This window comes from Dipodomys ordii, unplaced genomic scaffold (genome assembly GCF_000151885.1).
Source record: "Dipodomys ordii isolate 6190 unplaced genomic scaffold, Dord_2.0 Scaffold16, whole genome shotgun sequence".
Classification (NCBI taxonomy): domain Eukaryota; kingdom Metazoa; phylum Chordata; class Mammalia; order Rodentia; family Heteromyidae; genus Dipodomys; species Dipodomys ordii.
The window spans coordinates 19234093-19254606 of record NW_012267232.1 but is presented as its reverse complement, the minus strand read 5'-3'; the positions used below and the strand labels follow the sequence as shown (position 1 = coordinate 19254606).

The 20514-nt window shown below is 43.3% G+C and overlaps 1 protein-coding gene across 1 annotated transcript in view; it reads right to left on the bottom strand.

Moving 5' to 3' along the window:
• The window catches only part of Sptssa (serine palmitoyltransferase, small subunit A), a 26175-nt gene extending 7695 nt beyond the window's left edge, over window positions 1–18480 (bottom strand). The window contains exon 1 of the mRNA XM_013012246.1: window positions 18313–18480. Coding sequence (XP_012867700.1) covers window positions 18313–18424 — 112 coding nt within the window. The 5' untranslated portion in view covers window positions 18425–18480. The remainder of the gene's footprint in view (window positions 1–18312) is intronic.
• Window positions 18481–20514: the final 2034 nt, after the last annotated feature.

Genomic DNA, 20514 nt, shown 5'->3' with positions numbered 1-20514 from the left:
CTCTTCAGCTCAAGGCTAGTGCTCTACCACTTGAGCCACAGCGCCACTTCCGGCTTTTTTCCTTTTTGCTTATGTGGTGCTGAGGAATCGAACCCTGGGCCTCGAGCATGCAAGACAAGCGCTCTACCACTGAGCCACCTTCCCAGCCCCGCCGGTGAGACCCTTATCTACAATAAACCACCAGAAAACCAAAAGTGGCGCTGTGGCTCAAGTGGTAGAGTGCTAGCCTTGAGCGGAAGAGCTGAGGGACAGCGCTCAGGCTCAGAGTTCAAGCCCCACAACCTACAAAAAAAAAAAAACTTGGTCAAGGGCTGAATGAACAATTCACGGTTATTTATAACCTGGACATAACAAATATTTCATAAGTTTAATATATATGTCTATATGTATATATATATATATATATATATATGTGTGTGTATATATATGTCAATATATATATATAAGCAAATTCAGGTAAAACTATATAGTTGTATGTTGCTTCTGTTTCCTTGGAGATTCCTAACTAATCATGAGCCAAGTTTCTAGCTACATAAGAAAAATAATTGCATATTAAAGGCTAACCTCAACCCTAATCCCAGCAACTTTGAAAAAAAAAAAAGAAACTCCATGTGGAAATGTTTTCTTTTTTATGTAAGTACTGTACATCAGAAGAGACAGCTAGCTACAAACATTTCCTGTCCCAAACAGCAATTCCACAGTTAGCATTTGTGCCTTATTGACAAAACTTCAGGAAACTCAAAAGCAGTTTTTACTAGGAAAAATTCGGAGATCTTTGTTCCAGAGGGTATGGATTATACCTCTTTATTAAGCTAAATAATAACAATGTTTTACACAATCAAAATTTTGATGCTTAGAACAACCATCAAACCTGATAAAATTGTTTTAAATGAATGAGGGAATAAAGGAGAGGCAGGGGGCGAGGTTGACGTGGCACATTTATATGCATGTGTGGAAATAAGAAAACACTACCACTACCATGCAACTAATATATTTTTTTAATTTTTTAAAAAAATTAATTGCAGATGGACACCGGTGGCTCATACCTGTAATCCTAGTTACTCAGGAGGCTGAGATATGAGGATAGCAGTTCAAAACCAGTGTAGGCAGGAAAGTCCATGAGACTCATCTCCAATTAACCACCAGAAAACTGGAAGGGGTGCTGTGGCTCAAGTGGTAGAGTGCTAGCCTTGAGCTGAAGAGCTGAGGGAGAGCGCCCAGGCCCAGAGTTCAAGCCCCACAACTGGAAAAATAATTAATTAATTGCACTCATCACATCAGAAAGGTAAAGTGACTTTTAAAGCAATCCAATATTGCCAGGCATCAATGGCTTGCGCCTATAATTCTAGCTGCTCAGGAGGCTGAAATCTGCGGATTGCAGTTCAAAGCCATCCTAGGAGACTCATCTCCAATTAACCACCAGAAAACCTCAAGTGGTACTGTGGCTCAGAGTAGTAGAGTGCTATCCTTGTGCAAAAAAGCTCAGGGACATTGCCCAGGCCCAGAGTTCAAACCCTATGACAAACAACAAAAAAACAAAACAAAAAAAATCCAATCTTGCCGGGCGATGGTGGCTCACGCCTGTAATCCTAGCTACTCAGGAGGCTGAGATCTGAGAATCTCGGTTCAAAGCCAGCCCCGGCAGGAGAGACCGTGAGACTCCTATCTCCAATAAACCACCAGAAAACCAGAAGTGGCGCTGTAGCTCAAGTGGTAGAGCGCTCGCCTTGAGCTGAAGGACAGCACCCAGGCCCAGAGTTCAAGCCCCACGACCGACCAAAAAAAAAAAAATCCAATCTTGTATTTGTCAATTTCTTTTCAGTAAAACCAGTTGTAAAATGCTACTTATTCATGGAAATACTCCAAAGTTTTGATAAATATACTCTAATGAACCAATTTTTTTTTTTGGCCAGTCCTGGGGCTTGAACTCAGGGCCTGGGCACTGTCCTTGAGCTTCTTTTGTTCAAGGCTAGCACTCTACCACTTGAGCCACAATGTCAATCCTGGCTTTTTCTGTGTATGTGGTACTGAAGAATCGAACCCAGGACTTCATGCACACGAGGCAAGCACTCTATTACTAAACCACATTCCCAGCCCTAAGGAAACATCTTAAAGAGAAGCTGGGGACAGCATGTGACAACCTATTTATCAGAAGCCGATGACTGAAAAGCAATCAACACTCTAAGTCAAAGCATTTGCCAGCTTCAAACAATCTCTCTTCCTTCCACAGTACTGGGGTTTGTACTCAGGTCTTCACTCTTGTTAGGCATGCTTTATCACTTTAAGCCACACTTCCAGTCCTTCCCTTTGGGTTTTTTTGTTTTGTTTTGTTTTTTTGGTCGTGGGGCTTGAACTCAGCTTGGGCGCCGTCCCTAGGCTCTTCAGCTCAAGGCTAATACTCTACCACTTGAGCCACAGTGCCACTTCCGGTTTTCTGGTGATTTATTGGAGGTAAGAGCCTCATGGACTTTCCTGCCTGGGCTGGCTTTGAACCACGATCCTCAGATCTCAACCTCCTGAGTAGCTAGGATTACAGGCATGAGCTACCAATGCCCAGCCATTTTGGTTATTTTTGAAATACAATCTCATTTGTTTTTCCTAGGTCAGCCTGGACTGTAATTCTATTTACACACTCCACCAAAGCTAGGACAACAGACACACACCACCACACTCTGCTTTTCCTGTTGAGATGGTTTCTCTCAAAAACTTCTCTTGAAGCTGGAACTGCAATCTTCCCAACCTCAGTCTCAAGTAGCTGGGGTAACAGGTGTGAGCCACTAGCACTTGGCCCAGAAAAATCTCTAGTACTCTAACTTTTCTCTACGACCTCAAAAAACTGGGGAATATCCCCAGCAGCAATGCTTAAAATTGGTTTTTTTGTTCCCTCAAATGTATCAACTACCCCTTGATACATTTCTAATCACGCTATATTAAAGCAGTGGATGATATTACTACTGCTAGAGTCTGGTGAATGACAATCAATTTGGTACCACATCAGAAGTTAGTGTTTAAGAAGTAAAACCCATTCTCTAGGCTTTCAGTGTATTGATTAAACAACAATATAAATACGGAGCTTGTTTCTGCTATGATTTTCTGACAAACTCTTTAAAAACTAAACCAATGAAAAACAGGCTGCTGATCATGAACGGAAAATTTTCCACTCTGAACTAAAATCTTGGAAATGGTTTATAGTTCTGATTCAGAAACATCAAAGTTATAAATGAATGTAGTAAATACAAGTTTTTATTGCCTTCTTGAAGATTTAAAGTCCTAGTGTGAGCCAGTTGCTGGTGGCTCAAGTTTGTAATCCTAGCTACGCAGGAGGATGCAATCTCAAGATGGCAGTTTGCACAAAAGTCCAATTAACCAACAAAAAAGCCAGAAGTGGAGGTATGGCTCAAGTGGTAGAGTGCTAGCCTTGAGCAGAAAAACCAATTGAGAGAGAAAGGCCCTGAGTTCAACTGCCAGTAAAAACTACTAATAAAATCCCAGTGTGGGGCTGAGAATGTGGCTTAGTGGTAAAGTGCTTGCCTAGCATGCATGAAGTACTGGGTTCTATTCCTCAGTAACACATAAACAAATAAAGCTGGAAGTGGTACTATGGTTCAAGTAGCACAGTGCTAGTCTTGCCCAAAAAGAAGCTCAGGGACAGTGGTCAGGCCTTGAGTTCAAGCCCCAGGACTGGCAGAAAAAAAAAAATCCAGTGTAAATCCAGTTATTTCCAGTGTTAATGAGTATGGTGGTTCTTCCTTTTGATATCTTTGAAATGCATATAACTATGACAAGCAAAAATTACAGCATTATAAGGCATAAACAATTTGTTGGAGGAGGTAAATGGACTTTCATATAACTTCAAGAGGCTTTTTGGGGTTTTTTTTGTTTTTTTGTTTTGGTGTTTGTGTGTGTGTGTGTGTGACTTGAACAGGGCCTGGATCCTGTACTTTAGTTTTTTAGTCAAGGCTAGCACTTTACCATTTAAGATATATCCCTACTTCAGCTTTTCTGGCTGGCTAATTACAGCTAAGTCTCATGAACTTTCCTGACTAGAGTGGCTTCAAACCACTCATCCTCAGATCCCAGCCTCCTGAGAGTGAGAGAGAGAGAGAGAGAGAGAGAGAGAGAGTATATATACATAAGTAAATTATACACACATACACACACACACACACACACATCATTTTTGTTTTGGTGCTAGTCCTAAGGCTTAAACTCATTGTCCCTGAGCTTCTTTTGCTCAAGGCTAATGCTTTACCACTTGAGCCACAGCTCTACTACTGGCTTTTTGGAAATAAGATCCTTAGATCTCAGTCTCCTTAGTAGCTAGGATTACAGGCATGAGCCACCGATGCCCAGCAATAATTTTTTTTTTAAGTCCCAGTGTAAGCTGGGCATTGGTGGCTGATGCCTATATTCCCAGCTACTCAGGAGGTTGAGAACTGAGGATCGTGGTTCAAAGCCAGCCCAGGCAGGAAAGTCTGTGAGACTCTTATCTCCAATTAGCCACCAGAAAACAGGAAGTGGTGCTGTGGGTCAAAACAGTAGAGCACCAACCTTGAGCTAAAAAGCTCAGGGACAGTGCCCAAGCCCTGAGTTCAAGTCCCAAGACTGACAACACACAAAAAAGTCCCAGTGTGAGGGGAGAAAATTCTCCATCTACTCCAAAATAGAACCTATTCTGCTGGGCTGGGAAGGTGGCTTAGTAGTAGAGCACTTGCCTTGCATGCATGAGGCCCTGGGTTCGATTCTTCAACACCACATAAGCAAAAAAAGAAAAAAGCCTGAAGTGGCACTGTGCCTCAAGTGGTAGAGCGCTAGCCTTGGAGCCGAAGAGCTGAGGGACAGTGGCCAGGCCCAGAGTTCAGGCCCCACGACCGGACTCAAAAAAAAAAGAATCTATTCTGCTACAGATTATGTTTCTGGAACATCAGTGAGCTCATAGTATAACACTTGGACAATATGGGAGCTATATTATTTCAAATGAGAGTTTTCATTGGTTAGGAGTGTCAGATTAGTGGGGTGGGGGTAAAATAACTTTCAGCAGGAAAGCTCCCTCTGCTCAGCTGCTGCATAGACAGTCCTTTGAACTCTATTTTAAGAACATTAGAAATCAGCATCTGCACCTGGGCTCCCTTTCCGGGACAGCTCCAGGCTAGCACAGTTCTCAGCAGAGGACGGGAGGCATGGCGTTCTGTACTGCAGTCTGGTCCTCTGTAGCCTCAATGGCACCCTGCATGTTATGACAAATTAGTAGCTACCACCTTGCTCGGTGCTCTTAGCTGTCTGCCAAGCTGCTATCCAAGTTGCCCCCCAACTGTCAATTATTGTTTCAGTTAGTGTTTATTAGTTTGCACAGTTCTAGTCTGCGGTCTGCCTCCACATTGTTTTCTAACCATTTCTATTATTTTCAGATTTTTTTTTCAAGACATATATAACACATACTGGTTTAAATTCTTGTATGAGTAAAACTTCCACTTTTCATAAGTACAGATCATAAACATTATCTACTTCTCAATCCACAACTTGGGGGGTGGTGTGTGTGTGTGTGTGTGTGTGTGTGTGTGTGCGGGTGTGTGTGTGTACTTGAACTCCAATACTTGTGTGTGTGTGTGTGTGTGTGTGTGTGTGTGTGTGTGTGTGTGTGTGTGTGTACTTGAACTCCAATACTCATACTTGAACTCAGGGCCTGAGCAGGTCTCTTAGCCTTTTTTCTCAAGGCTAGCCACAGCTTCACTTCCAGCTCTTTGGTGATTAATTGAAGATAAGATTCTCATAGACGTTTCTTCTTAGGCTGCCTTCGAAACCATGATCCTCAAATTTCAGCCTTCTCATTAGCTAGGATTACATGCATGAGCCACTGGCACCTTGTCCCACAATTATTTTTAATTTATGCAAAGTACATATACTCCATCAGGAGATCTTCTAGAACTCAGCCTTTAATTATTAAATTTGAGCACATAGTATATGCTATTCAAAAATAAAGCAAGAACTTGCCGGGCGCCGGTAGCTCACACCTGTAATCCTAGCTACTCAGGAGGCTGAGATCTGAGGATCACAGTTCCAAGCCAGCCCAGGCTTTGAAAAGTCTGTGAGACTCTTATTTCCAACAAACAGCCAGAAAAACAGAAGTGGTGCTGTGGCTCAAGTGGTAGAGTGCTAGCCTTGAACTGAAGAGCTGGGGGACAGCGCCCAGGCCCAGAGTTCAAGCTCCATGACCAAAGAAGAAAAAGCAAGAACTCAAAGCCCTAAATTAAAGCCTCAATACTGGCACAAAAGGAAAAAAAATGAAAGAACTTATCTGAGCTTATAAGTGCTACAAATGCCACAACACTGGAGGCCTAGAGGGATCACACGTCTTTAAAAAATGATGCAGCAAGCTGGGCATTGGTGGCTGAAATAGTAGCTACTCAGAAGGCTAAAATCTGAGGATAGAAGTTTGAAGCCAGGCCAGGAAGACTCTGTTAAGACTCTTATCTCCAGTTAACCATCAAAAAGCCAGAAATGTAGCTGTGGCTCAAGTGGTAGAGCACTAACCCAGAGCACAAAAGCTCAGAGACAGCACCAATACCCTGAGTTCAAGCCCCAGGACAGGCACAAAAAAAAAAACATCAAGGTTGGGAATATGGCATAGTAGTAGGGTGCTTGCTTTGCATGCATGAAGCCCCGGGTTCAATTCCTTAGTGCCACATAAACAGAAAAGGCCGCAAGTGGTGCTGTGGCTCAAATGACAGAGTGCTAGCCTTGAGCAAAAGGAGCTCAGGGACACTACCCAGGCCCTGAGTTCCAGTCCCAGGACTAGAAGAAAAAAAAAAAAGCAGCAACAACAGTGGAGATAAGATGTACAGTCACTGTCACTAACAGATTTGCTAAAACACTGAGAATACTGATGTGTGCTCACAGCCCATGACCACTATCCACCTAGGATCTTTCCCACCTGTCCTGACACGGCTTACCTAGATCTTGTTCAGCCTGCTTTTCTTTTCTCTTTTTGGTGGTACTGGGGTTTGAACTCAGGGCCTTGAGTTTGCTAGGTAGATGCTCTTCCACTTCAGTCAATGTTTTCATTTTCTTCCACCTTACCTGACAGTTACTAAAGAAGATGTTATAATACCCTAACGAGTACAGCCAAGAGATGTTCTAGTGTTCTAGAACTTAGCCAGCTGAATATAAAAGCAAATTGAGACAGGCTAGAGCAGCTTTCTTCAAACTAGAGTTCAGAAACGCTAGAGGTGCCAGGATAACATCCCAGGAAGTCAGGATGGTTTCAGGAGAATCCATTCACAGATCTGCTCCACTGCCTTGTCCTAAAGCTGACCTGAGAATTGTCCCATACTGTTCTCTTCTTCCCATGCCCTCTCTCAGGGCCACTTCCCCCTCTTTACTTCTGGAATGTCCTAACTGCACATTTAAACAACTTCTGGGACACCAAACAAAGGGCTAATAACATGGGTTGTATTCTGTTTCATTCAATTTAACATATTTCTGGCACAACACCAAACTTCATCTATCCATCTTCTGAAATAAAAGTGATAGAACCGAGCACCAAAGAGTGGTGGGGCCAGCAGAGGCAGAGCAGAGTCCCTGAGTAGTGAAAACCAGCCTCACCCTCCACGGAATCTGCATTTTCTGTAGCCATGGACGCTAGCTCCAAGCAATGAAACCTATCTGTTGGACCTCATTTGGCTAATACACATGAAAACACCCACAACTTGGCCATTGATGTTCTACAGCATACCTGCCTTCCTACCGTCTCTGAAGGAGAAAACAGAGATGTAATTAAGAGTCCCCAATCCCAAGATGAGGCAAGACCTGCTCTGCAACCACTCACTGCTCTCCCAGAAAGTGGAATGACTTGGGCATTCAAAAAGGAGTCTGTACTTGGATTCTGGCACTCAGCAGCCACCCGGGAGCAACCTATGTGCTGTATCCTATGTCCCCAAGTATTGCTTACTATTGGATCGAGATGACCACAGCCACAATTTTGGGAGATGCTATCTTCTCATGACCACATGAGCACCAAGGGAGAAGCCTTCCTGTGTTAGAGTTCAGGAGCTATTGTTGCTGCCGTTGTGGTGGTCATCATCATCTGATTCTGCTCAAGCTGTACAACAGGAGAATGAGGACCAGGCAGGAACTGGAGTCCAGGGGCCCCAATCCAGCTACCTCTCCTGCCCTAGACTCCAAAAGACAACCAGTCTGCGAATGTGACCTTCAAGTCTTGTAGGCATGCCCTAGGAGACTCAGTGACCCCCAGTGTGATCTCCCTACCCCCACCTCTGTCTTCTCTACATAGCTTCTTTGCAGCTTCATATGAGTTCCTTCTGGCCAGCTGGACCAAAGCATCCTTCATGCAATTGCTGCAACTCTTAACCTGGTTCTGCTCCAGCCTACCCAGCTGGGTCCACATCCCTGCTGCCACCTTACTCAAAAGGCTGTGGAATGTTCTTTTGTCTTCTGCTGAAGAGTCAGAAAATGCCCCTGAGAGAGCACTCATGGTCTGCCATTGGGATCAGCTTGAATCTGCCATCTGCACAGCTATACAGAGCAAGACAATCAATCCTATGGACAGCAGCGGAGGTAAGGGAACTAATTTGAACTACCAACTAAGAAAACAAACATGGTAATGTTTAATCTGTTCCAGTACTAGATGACTACAGCTAGTTTGGTATGACGGCTCACTGTGTTAGTGAGCTAAAAGGTTACAAGAGGGTTAGGGGTGTGGTTCAAATGGTAGAGCACCTAAACTCCTGCCTAGCAAACATAAGTCCCTGAGTTCAAAATCTCAGTACTGAAGAAAGAAAGAAAAAAGAAGGAGTGGGGGGAGGAGGGGAGGAGAGTGGGAGATGGGAAGGGGAAACAAAGAAGGAGGCAACAATGCTTGATAAGAAATGTACTCATTTCCTTGGCCATGTAATTGTAACCCCTCCCTACGGTATTTTCACAATTTAAAAAAAAAAGGGGGGAAAGAAGAAAAGTTACAAGAGCAGAGTGTGGTGGCAACTGTCTATAACCCAACCTCTCTTTATTTGGATTCTGAGAAGCTCCAACAGTTCTTTTATATCCAGAGACTAGACAAAGAGTAAGAAACTAACAATTCAGCGGTACCTATGCACCTGTGTCTTTCCTGGTCACCTTAGAGAGACTGGAAACATATTCAAAGTATCACATTCACAAACCATTTCTCTGTTGAAAGCTGTCCTCTGACCCTTAAGCCAGATAAGGGTAAATACTTTGGAATTAAGAAGGCTTGCCTCCACGCCTGACTTCCTGGTTGTATGGTCTTGAAAACATGAGACTCAAACTCTCCATGTTCAGACAATTTCCTGACCAGGAAGTAGAAATAGTAACATCTGCTGTTAGATAAACACTTAGAAAAGCAACTTAAGTACAGTGCCTTTATAGCTGGGGACCAGCCCTGTTATGGTATTTCTTTTAGTCCAAGACATTCATTTTAATGATTCTGAAACCAGAAAGTGTCTTATAACTAATAAGTCCATTTATATAGCTTTTTTCCCCCTCTGTCTCAAAAAGCTGAGTTTCAAGCTATGTTGGTGGCTCACACCAGTAATACTATTTAGGAGGCTGAGATCTAAGGATCATCATTCAAAACCAGCCTGGGCGGCAAAGTCTGTAAGACTCTTATCTCCAATTAACCAGCCAAAGACCAGAAGTAGAAATATGGATCAAGTGGTAGAGCTCCAAGCTTAAGTGAAAAAAAGTAAAAGCCAAGTGAGAGCTGAGGCATGAGTTCAAGCTCTCCAGTACCAGCAAATAGAGAAAATAAAAAGATGGTATGGAATGTTCTAGCTCTGAAACTATTAGACCCCTGTGCTCACAGTGGAACCTTCCCGGAGTTGTCCCAGTATAATGTCCTTTTGCCAAATGAACAAAGCTTGGATATAGAAAAGGAGGAGGGAATAAAAAGATTTTAATGTCTTGCTTTTCATTGATGAACATAACTCAACAAACCTCCCAACATGGCTCCTGTATGCAAATTGAGGTGCTAGTAAATATGTGAAGACAGGATCGTCTTCCCAGGGGCTGGCAGCTGCTCCCTCACACCACCACCAAATCAATAAAAGATATCAACATGCTTGGGCTGGGAAGGTGGCTCAGTGGTAGAGTGCTTGCCTTGCATGCCAGAGGCCCTGGGTTCGATTCCTCAGCACCATATAAGCAGAAAAAAAAAAAGCTGGAAGTGGCTGTGTGGCTCAAGTGGTAGAGCGCTAGCCTTGAGCTGAAGAGCTGAGGACCAGCACCCAGGTCCAGAGTTCAGGCCCCACGATGGGACCAAACACATAAAAGATATTACATGCTTAAAGGCAAAAGCTTAAAAATAAAACAACTTAAATGTTTTTTAAAAAGTGATAGAGCAGTAAAGGTGTTATATGAATATGATTAATCAAACAAAAAAATGGCACGGAAGCAATTATGGCCCATAGCAATTACAGCTGATTTTATGCATTTGGCTTCATATTGAGGCCTAGCTTTGCGAAGGGTTACATGATCAACATTTTCTATGAGTTGTAAATATTTAGAAAATATACAATATATAAATACATGTATAAAAAGCAAACATAAATAAGATCCTTTAATTTACTAGAAGGAGTCAAATGCATGGTCCTTGCTTCTAGTTCTTTGAAGGGATACTGAAAACAAAATCTGAAGACCATTGGGCTAATGAATTGGAAGCATTATTTTATCCACTATAATTCCTCCTGCCTCTGCTTCTAGGCAGGTAGTTCTCCCCAGTAAAACAAAGACTCATGCGTTCCTACAAAGGGAAGGTCAAGGGCCAAAGTTGTGCTTTCTTCTCAAATTTCCAAACAAGAAAGGATCTGAGTTCATGAACACCAAGTCCTAAGCAAAGCTCTCGGTTAAGTTCCCCTCCTGCTCAGTGCCCCTCCCCTTATTAGAAGTAATGACTTTTTAATAACCAGTACTAAAATAAATAAATAATAAATATGAAATCATCCGTTTGAAGTGAAAGGACTCATTTTGCTTTGCTATCAGCCCATGTAAATATAAATTTTGAAAGAATACAGCATTAACATTTTTGTGCTGCTTCCCATTAGCTTACAGATTGAGCCACTGCCTTCATGGGGGCAGTTTTCTTTAACTTCCAAAATAATCATTTTAATGCTTAAAAATCAAAGAAAACATAACCTATCCTTACAAGCATAACTGATTGTATTTAACTTATTACCTATGATAGAGATATATATGCTGTAAAATGAGAGCAAGGGACTTTGTAATAAACCAAAGTGTCAAATATAAAGGTAGAAAATACAAAACCAAGATCCCCAGGGAAAATTCTTTCGCTATTGAAGTTTGAAGGCAGTCCAAACTGTTCATGTTATTTCAAGGTTATTCTGAATTCCTCCTTTACATTTTTTTTTTGCCAGTCCTGGGGCTTGAACTCAGGGCCTGGGCACTGTCCCTGAGATGCTTTTGTTCACAGCTAGTGCTCTATCAGTTGAGCCACAGCATCGCTTCTGTCTTTTTCTGTTTATATGGTACTGAGGAATCGAACCCAGGGCTTCATGCAGGGTAGACAAGCACTCTACCACTAAGCCACATTCCCAGCCCCTACTCTTTTTTTTTTTTTGGGGGGGGTCCGGTCATGGGGCCTGAACTCTGGGCCTGGGCACTGTCCCTCAGCTCTTCAGCTCAAGGCTCTACCACTTGAGCCACAGCGCCACTTCTAGCTTTTTTTCTTTTTGCTTATGTGGTGCTGAGGAATCGAACCCAGGGCCTCAGGCATGCAAGGCAAGCACTCTACCACTGAGCCACCTTCCCAGTCCTTCCTACTCTTTTTTTAAACTGTATTTTTTTGTCTGTTCTTTTTTGGTCCTGCACATCAAACCAGGATATTGCACTTGCTAAGCAAGCGTCTTGAAATGAGCTACATCCCAGCCCTCCCTTTACTTTTAAGTATCTTGATTTTTAAAAATCCTTTTCTTTGGGGCCTGGCACTGGTGGCTCAGGCCTGTGATACTAGCTCCTCCAGAGGCTGAAATCTGAGGATCACAGTTCTAAAGCAGCCTAAGGAAGGAAAGTCTCTTAAGACTCATCTCCAATTAACCCCCAAAAAGCCAGAAATGGAGCTATGATTCAAGTGATAAGCATAACTCAACAAACGTCCCAAAATGACACAAGCAAAACAAGCTAAAGGACAATGCTTAGGCCTAGAATTCAAGTTCCAGTAGTAGCACCAAAAAACTTCTTCAGGACTGGCATTCAGCTTACTATGAGTATTTTTTCTAGTAGTTAATTTTCACTGATACTGAGAGTTTTTTCCTAATGATCAAATCACACTGATTTTATTGAACATACTGAGAATTTTAGTTACTATCTCAGATGATCCTATATTTTTCTTCAAGAAGGAGCTAGTTAGTAAAGAAGTCCTACTAAACACTGCTGAGTTGTGTTTGAATAGTTCCTTTTATTAACTAGCTCAGTAGAAACTCTCCAAACAGGAACAGATGATGACTGAATGGTACTGCTGGGCGCACACAGGCTTTTCTATACTAGTCTTGTTTATTGTGTCTATCGTCAAACATGCTACAGAAACATAATCGTTGAAAATTATGCCAATCACTGTTAATCTCCAAAAGTAGCATAGCAAAATATTTTCCTCAACCAATCCTCACATACCAAAATATCTTATTTATTAAGAGTACATTTTCAAGAGTGTGGCCAGGCAGCTCAGATGGAGCAGGGCTTTCTTTACTAGTGGACAGAATATAGAATATACTGCCAAGCCCAGCACTGGTGGCTCACGCCTGTAATCCTAGCTACTCAGAAAACTGAGATCTGAGGATCAAGGTTCAAAGCCAGCCCAGACAGGAACGTCCGTGAGACTCTTATCTCCAATTAACCACCAGAAAACCAGAAGTGGCACTGTGGCTCAAGTGGTAGAGTATTAGCCTTGAGCTGAAGAGCCCAGGGACAGCACCCAAGCCGAGTTCAAGCCCCACGACCAAAAAAACAAAAACAAAAAAACCCAAAGGGAAGGACTGGAAGTGTGGCTTAAAGTGATAAAGCGTTAAAGCCCAAGTACTGACAAAAAGACAACAAAAAAAACCAGAATAAGTTTGATTCATTACTATTAAGATATGCTAACTTAAAAAATAATATTTTGGCCGGGCGCTGGTGGCTCACGCCTGTAATCCTAGCTACTCAGGAGGCTGAGATCTGAGGATCTCGGTTCAAAGCCAGCCCGGGCAGGAGAGACCATGAGACTATCTCCAGTAAACCACCAGAAAACCGGAAGTGGCACTGTAGCTCAAGTGGTAGAGCCCTCGCCTTGAGCTGAAGAGCTGAGGGACAGCGCCCAGGCCCAGAGTTCAAGCCCCACGACCGACAAAAATAATAATAATAATATTTTGGATCCCTGATTGAATCCATACCTGTGGAGCCCATAGCTACTGAGGTTTATTTTTCCACTTTATTAAGTATCAAATGTCACTGGGAAAATTGTTACCAGATTTTTAGCCAGTAAATCTATTCAAAAAGTATACACATCTTCCTTATTTTCCTCAAACCCTATTCCACTGGCCTAGGAAGTCCCATGTCAGCTAATTTCCTTTCCTATTATTCATACCATTCCCTTATTGGCTCCAGCCACTGCCTCTGTTACTCTGAACAGAGCCTGGAACACACCAGACCTGCACTAGACATGCTCATGCTGGAGGCATCTAACATTGTGCTCTAGGCCTGTAATGCTTATACCCCCTAATTAGCTTTCCATATGTTCTCTCCCTCTTCAAAACTTCCACGCTCTCCTGTTTTATTCCAGTAATTAAAAAAAAATCTAACAGTCCATATACTTTGCTTACTTATCTAGTGGCATTAGAAGAAATTTGATTTATTCCTAGCTGTAGCTCTAGTATGTAGAATAGCATCTGACAAGTAGAAGGTACATAATACAGGCAGATAGAACTCAGTAACCATTTTCCTATCGTTAACAACACCAAGATAAATCAAAGTTCTCTTAAACAAGCCAGGCACCAGTGGCTCACATCTGTAATCCTAGCTACTCAGGAGCTGAGATCTGAGAATCACGGTTCAAAGCCAGCCCAGGAAGGAAAAGCTGTGAAACTCTTTATCGCCAATAAACCACCAGAAAACTGGAAATGGCACTGTGGCTTAAGTGGTAGAGCTGAAGAGCTGAGGGACAGCGCTCAGGCCCAGAGTTCAAACCCCATAATCAACAACAACAACAACAAAAAAAAAGTTTTCCAATAGTATTTTCTTCTCTAAATTTGATTTTTTTTAGACCGGTATTGCTATTCAGCCCTAGCTGGCCTCTAACTTGCCTCCTGCATGCAAGGATTACAGAACTGCAACACTATGCCAGATTTGACTCTAAAATTTTGAGTTCTGTGATCTGAATTCTATTAACCAGGCATGCTCAGAGCTGGGGTTATAGCTCAATGCTAGAGCACTTGCTAGCAAGCATAAGGTGTTGGGTTGGATTTGTAGCACTGTGGAGTGCAAAAAAATCAGACAAGCTCCGGAACTACCTTAAAGGTGGTTTAAGGTCAGGTTTCTTACTGGTGGAGTACTTACTAGAAGAAGCAAGGACCTATGTTCAATTCCTAGTAAATCAAATATATCCTGATTCCTTTAAAAAGGAGTAGGGGGGGGTTGAACTTGAGGCTTCATGCTTGCTAGGCAGACCCCAAACCCTTTCTGCTGTGCTTTTGTTGTTGTTTGTTGGTTGGTCCTGGGGCTTGAACTCAGAACCGGGGCACTGTCCCTGAGCTTCTTGGTGCTCAAGGCTAGCACTCTACCACTTGAGCCACAGTGCCACTTCACTTCTCACTTTTTTCTGAGTAGTTTACTGGAGATAAGAGTCTCACAGCCTAGCCTGGCTGGCTAGCTTCAAACTGTAATCCTCAGATCTCAGCTTCCTGAATAGCTAGGATTACAAGCATGAGCCACCAGTGTTCATAGCTCTAGCTTGTTTGTTTACATGGTCTTGGTTTCTTTTTTGTACAGACTAGCCTGGACCTCAATCCTTCTATGTATATTTCTGTATAACTGAGATGACAGACACCACCACATTCAGCTTTTGTTGTTGTTTTTTTAGTGAGATGAGGGTCTCAAGAACTTTTTACCAAGGTTGGCCTGAAATTGTCATCCTCTGATCCCAGCCTCCCAAACTGCTAGGATTACAGCCATGAGCCACTGGCTTCCAGATTGGTAAAATTCATTTGAACTGTTTTTAAGTGGCTCACTTTTCTATAACAGACTTGGTTACAATGTTATTATTTATTATATGAGGCTCCACAGGAAATATGTGGCTAGTTACAAAATCTTCCTGGTTACAAAATTTTCTCTTTTCCTTGCTACCTTAGGCTTCTAGGAGAAAAGAAGACCTTTGAAAATTATCTAAAAGTTAAAACTTTCCTTCCCCACATGAAGCCAGTGGTTCTTGTTCAGTATCCAACTCCTTTCCTAATAATAACTTTAATACTAGTAGTAAATACTAGTATAAAGTACTAGTATTTAAAAAACTATTTATTGTTATTTTGTCTTAACACAAGTCATAAAAACTGTGTTCACATATGAAAAAAGTTCAAGTATTGGTTGATAAACCAAAAGTTAATATATCACTTCAAATGTTCTATCAAAAGATAGATGGAAAGGGAAGAATTTATAAAACTCATAAATCTTATTTTTCAAGTACTTAACAATGTATCTAACTTGACAGCAGATACATTTCCTTTAGAATATAGGTCAGCCAGGTACTGCTGGCTCATGCCTAGAATCCTAACTACTCATGAGGCTTAATTATGAGGATTGAGCTTCAAAGTCAGCCCAGACAGCAAAGTCCATGAGATTTTTTTTGTGTGTGATGGGGCTTGAACTCTGGGCCTGAACTCTGGGCCTGGGCACTGTCCCTGAGCTCTTCAGTTCAAGGCAAGTGCTCTACCACTTGAACCACAGCACCATTTCTGGTTTTCTGGTGGTTAATTGGAGATAAAAGTCTCATAGACTTTCCTGCCCAGACTGGCTTTGAATGGAGATTCTCAGATCTCAGCCTCCTGAGTAGCTAGAATTACAGGTGTGAGCCACTAGCACCCAGCATCCATAAGACTCTTAACTACAATTAATCATCAAAAAGCTGGAAATGGAGCTGTGGTTCAAGTGGTAGAGCACTATTTTTTTTTGTGTGTGGGTCATGGGGCCTGAACTCTGGGCCTGGGCACTGCTCTTCAGCTCAAGGCTAGCACTCTACCACTTGAGCCACAGGGCCACTTCCAGCTTTTTCTGCTTATGTGGTACTAAGGAATCAAACCTAGGGCCTCACGCATGCATGCAAGGCAAGCACTCTACCACTGAGCCACCTTCCCAGCCCTAAAGCACTATTCTTGAGCAAAAAAAAAAAAAAAAAAGCTCAGGGACATCACCCAGGCTCTGAGGTTCAAGTCACAGTAACCACACTAAATAAATGAGTAAATAATCTAGAAGTCAGATGAAAAACAACAAATGCAGCAGCTGATATTCATTAAGAGTTATCTATGTCAGAGGATTGCATTTCTATCTCGGTTAATCCAATAACATGAACTTTGAAATAAGATTTAAAATCCTAAGAACCACAATACAAGATTCCATTTCATTTCAGTTCTCACTATTCTAAAAAATATAAAGAAAAAAGAAATCCCTTAATCTCATAAACAAGTGAGAAGTCAAAAAAACATCAAAACTAAAAACCTAAGGCATTATATTTCACTTTCTTATTTATTTCTCCACTTTCAAAAAGGAGTGCTTACTAGGCATTATTACTATTGTAATATAATACAGAAAAATCTTAACACCATTGACACTAGCATTTACATATATGTCAATCAACCTATGTATGTGTGAACTCGAGACTCTACTACAGTACTGAATTCTATATCCAACCTCTGATTTAGAGAATTTCAATCTATCTCACATTGTTTTAACTCTACTAAGATGATTCTGAGTCAGGATTACTAGCTTTTAAATTAAACATGCATTTTACAAGGTATGACCTGATGAGATCTAATCTACAGAACCTAGAGACCAAATAAATAAACGATGCAGGAAATAAAGCAGACTTCAACTAAACAGTTAAGTTCCACATTTGGGAGTGGGAGGAATGCTAACTATAATAAATTAATCGCCTTATAAGCAGCTAAAATTCTTCAAAAGGGCTGAAACAAAAGCCAGCTTTGAGTACAATCTCATGCAATTTTAACACCAACACACTTAAAAGCTTGGAATTCCGGCCATTTACTGGAATGCAACAATGCAGTTATAAAATTATTTCCAAGGAAGCTATTTCCACTGACCCCGGATGGAAAAGGGAGAGCTTTGTACATATCTAATGTGAAATATCTGGTTCATATTGGACCCGAAAGTGAAAAAAAAAAGACATACCTCACTCCCACTCAGTACTTATTTTGTAAGAACAATATCAAAGGATGTCAGCTTTAATAGGAGACAACAAACATCACAGCCTTCACAACCTCGAGCAATCATCGGGATTGCTGTGAAAGTTACACGAGATTAAGACACCAGCAAACTGCTCTCAGTATAGTTAACTGACTTGCTCCTAATCAGTATGTTCGGAACAAAAATTTGCTAATTATAAACCAAAACAGTTTGAAACTCTAACGGGTAAGTTAGGGTTCCTCTCCGGGCCCTACAGTGCAAAGAAGTAATCAATAAAACCCACTTTTAAAACTGCCATTTTGAAGATCAAAAAGGTCCAGTAACTTTTAAAGCTGCTTTCCAGAACTGCATTGGGCTATCAGAAACACAAGTTCGGGACGTCGTTAAAAGGCTGCTAAATGGATGGGAATCTTCATTAGGTCCTAAACCAGGTAAACCGGGACACTTAAAGGTCAAAGACGTGTGAAGCCCGGAGCGACGGTGCTTCACTCACACCGCGCCCACCTCGCCCAAGAACCGGAGACCTAAGGCAGACAAGACCCAACTGGAGGCGAGGACGCACGGGGCGCCACGACGCCGTCGGGGAGTTTCTGCAGAAATGAAAGTGCGTCTAACCCGGTGACTTCATCGTGACTTCATCGGAAACCTGTGATCGCTGGTTCGAGCCCCTCCTAGATCGCATGATCACTGCCCTCGGCCCCGAGACCACCGCCACTCCTTCCGCCCCCGCCGCGCACCGCCCAGAAGCCAGGTCCCTGAATCCAGACGCACCCAGCCACCCCCTCCCCCAGACCCTGTCCAGCCGAGGACAGGGAGGATGTGACCCCCGCCCCCACGTCCCCGGCCCCAGCCCCGGCCCCAGCCCCGCGTCCCTTGGCAGGATACTGAACACAGTCCGTTCCCAGGGCTCCAGCATGTAAAGCGCCGTGACTAGCAGGTATTGGTAGTAGAACCAGGACATCTGTTTCCAGGCCCGCGCCAGCGCCATCCCAGCCATGCGTCTCCCGCGATGCAGCCACACGTCAGTCTGTCCCGCCGCCCGCTCGCGTCCTAAAGCCCCAGGCCTCCAGACCCGCCCGCCGGCCCCCCTGCGCCCATTGGCCCGCCGAGCTCGGCGCGTCACCCATAGACGCCCCGCCCCGCCCGCGCCCGAGCCGCCGCCAGCCCCGCCCGGCCGGCGTTCATTGGCCAAGCCGTCACCGCGCGTCGCCCCGGAACCCCCTCTCTAGTGACCCTCCCTCCCCCCGCCCCAACCGGAGAACGGACCCCGCGAGGGCGCCCTGCTGCGCCCCGCCCCCTGATGGGCGGGGGCGGGGATAGGGGTGGTGGCTGTTGGGGTTCGGAGGGCAAGTGAGGCGGGCCCTAGTGGCCGTCGGATCTCCCAGACCAGACCCGGAGGCCAAGCCAGGAAATAATTTGTCAAATACCTAGTTCTGCCTCTGGCATCTTTCTGGGCAGAAGAATTGAAAGACTGAATGAAAACGTATCCTGTTGGTTACCTCGTGCAATCAACTGTGTAGCGTTCACATGAACGCAGGTAAAGTTCAGAGCTGCTCTGCCTAGGATGGCGGGGCCCTGGGGTCGCAGGAACAGGGAGGGGAATCACACCCCCCCCCAAGGAGATCTAGGAAGGCTCTCTGTAGAACCGTTGCATTCTTCACCTCTTCTTTCTGGTCCCAGACCGGTTCACACCCAGTAAAAGACAACAGAGTTTTAGCATAAATAATCTGACTGCCTCTAGGGCCTATAGATACAGACCGTGTAAATTAGGCCAAGATGAGCACAGATCTACTGGATTCGCAAATGACAGGCAAGCAAATGACAGACCAGTGTGCCGGTGGGTGGAGCTGGGGCGAGAGATGCCAGGCTGGTGAACCATATAAGGCCCTGAAATGATTTGGTACGTGATGGGACAAAAACGTATGCTTGTCAAAACAAACACGTATGCTTGTCCTCATGCTGCTCAGTGGCTGCCCGCAATAGTCTGACTTTATTGATCATTTTCCTATGGCTCCAAGTGATTGATAATATAAATGTCCAAATGGCCCTTGGCAGAAATATGCTCCACACTCCGTGAGATACACTCTAAAAGGCCCAGTTCCTGGTTAGCAAATGAACCAGGAATATTTCCACTCTCCATCAAAAATTCCATGCACTGATAGCATCTGAAATGATACATTTAGATGGCCTGGAGTTTATGTGTTAAGATGGCTCTCGATTAAATAGCCTACTGCTCAAACTTTGTTTTTTCATGATTTATAACTCTTCATTCATTTGGAAGTATCAAATGTTGCTCCAGACATTAAGAATAGCAACCCAGACGGTCGGAGATGTGTCTTCATGAAGTCAACTAGGAAAGAGAGGCAAATTAACTGACTATAGTGAAGTGTAAGAGTATATTTATGTTATGCATAAAAACAAAGAAAAATCAGACTGGGATTGTAGAAGGCAGTTGGAAACTAATGTTTGAGCTGAGAAGTTGATGGAAAAGTAGGAATGGAAAAATGAATGATGCTAGAAAGGAGAGGGAGACAAATAATCTGAGCACAGGATCATAGCATCCTTACATGAAATCCTGCTGTTTCTTGGCAACCACTGATTGTGGTCCAGTGAACAAATCAAGATTTACATTCATTCTCAGCATATCTTTCAAATACAAGTGAATAAGCCCCGCCTTGGGATAGCCAGTGGTACATGTGTTGGAAGCCAGAGAAGGCCCACACATACCATCCAACTTCAGAACCCTCTGGCCAGAAAAAAAGCAGCATAGGGGCTGGGAAGGTGGCTCATTGGTAGAGCACTTGCCTTGCATGCCTGAGGCCCTGGGTTCGATTCCTCAGCACCACATAAGCAGAAAAAAAAAAAGCTGGAAGTGGCACTGTGGCTCAAGTGGTAGAGTGCTAGCCTTGAGCTGAAGAGCTGAGGGACAGTGCGCAGGCCCAGAGTTCAGGCTCCACGACCGGACCCAAAAAATAAAAAGAAAAAAAGAAAAAAGCATGTCAGCCGAGGATTTCTGACCTCTGAAAAGTAGAGCCATGCGCAAAAGCTGAGTGGCTCAATTAAGTCTGAGTTGAATGTGGAAAAAAA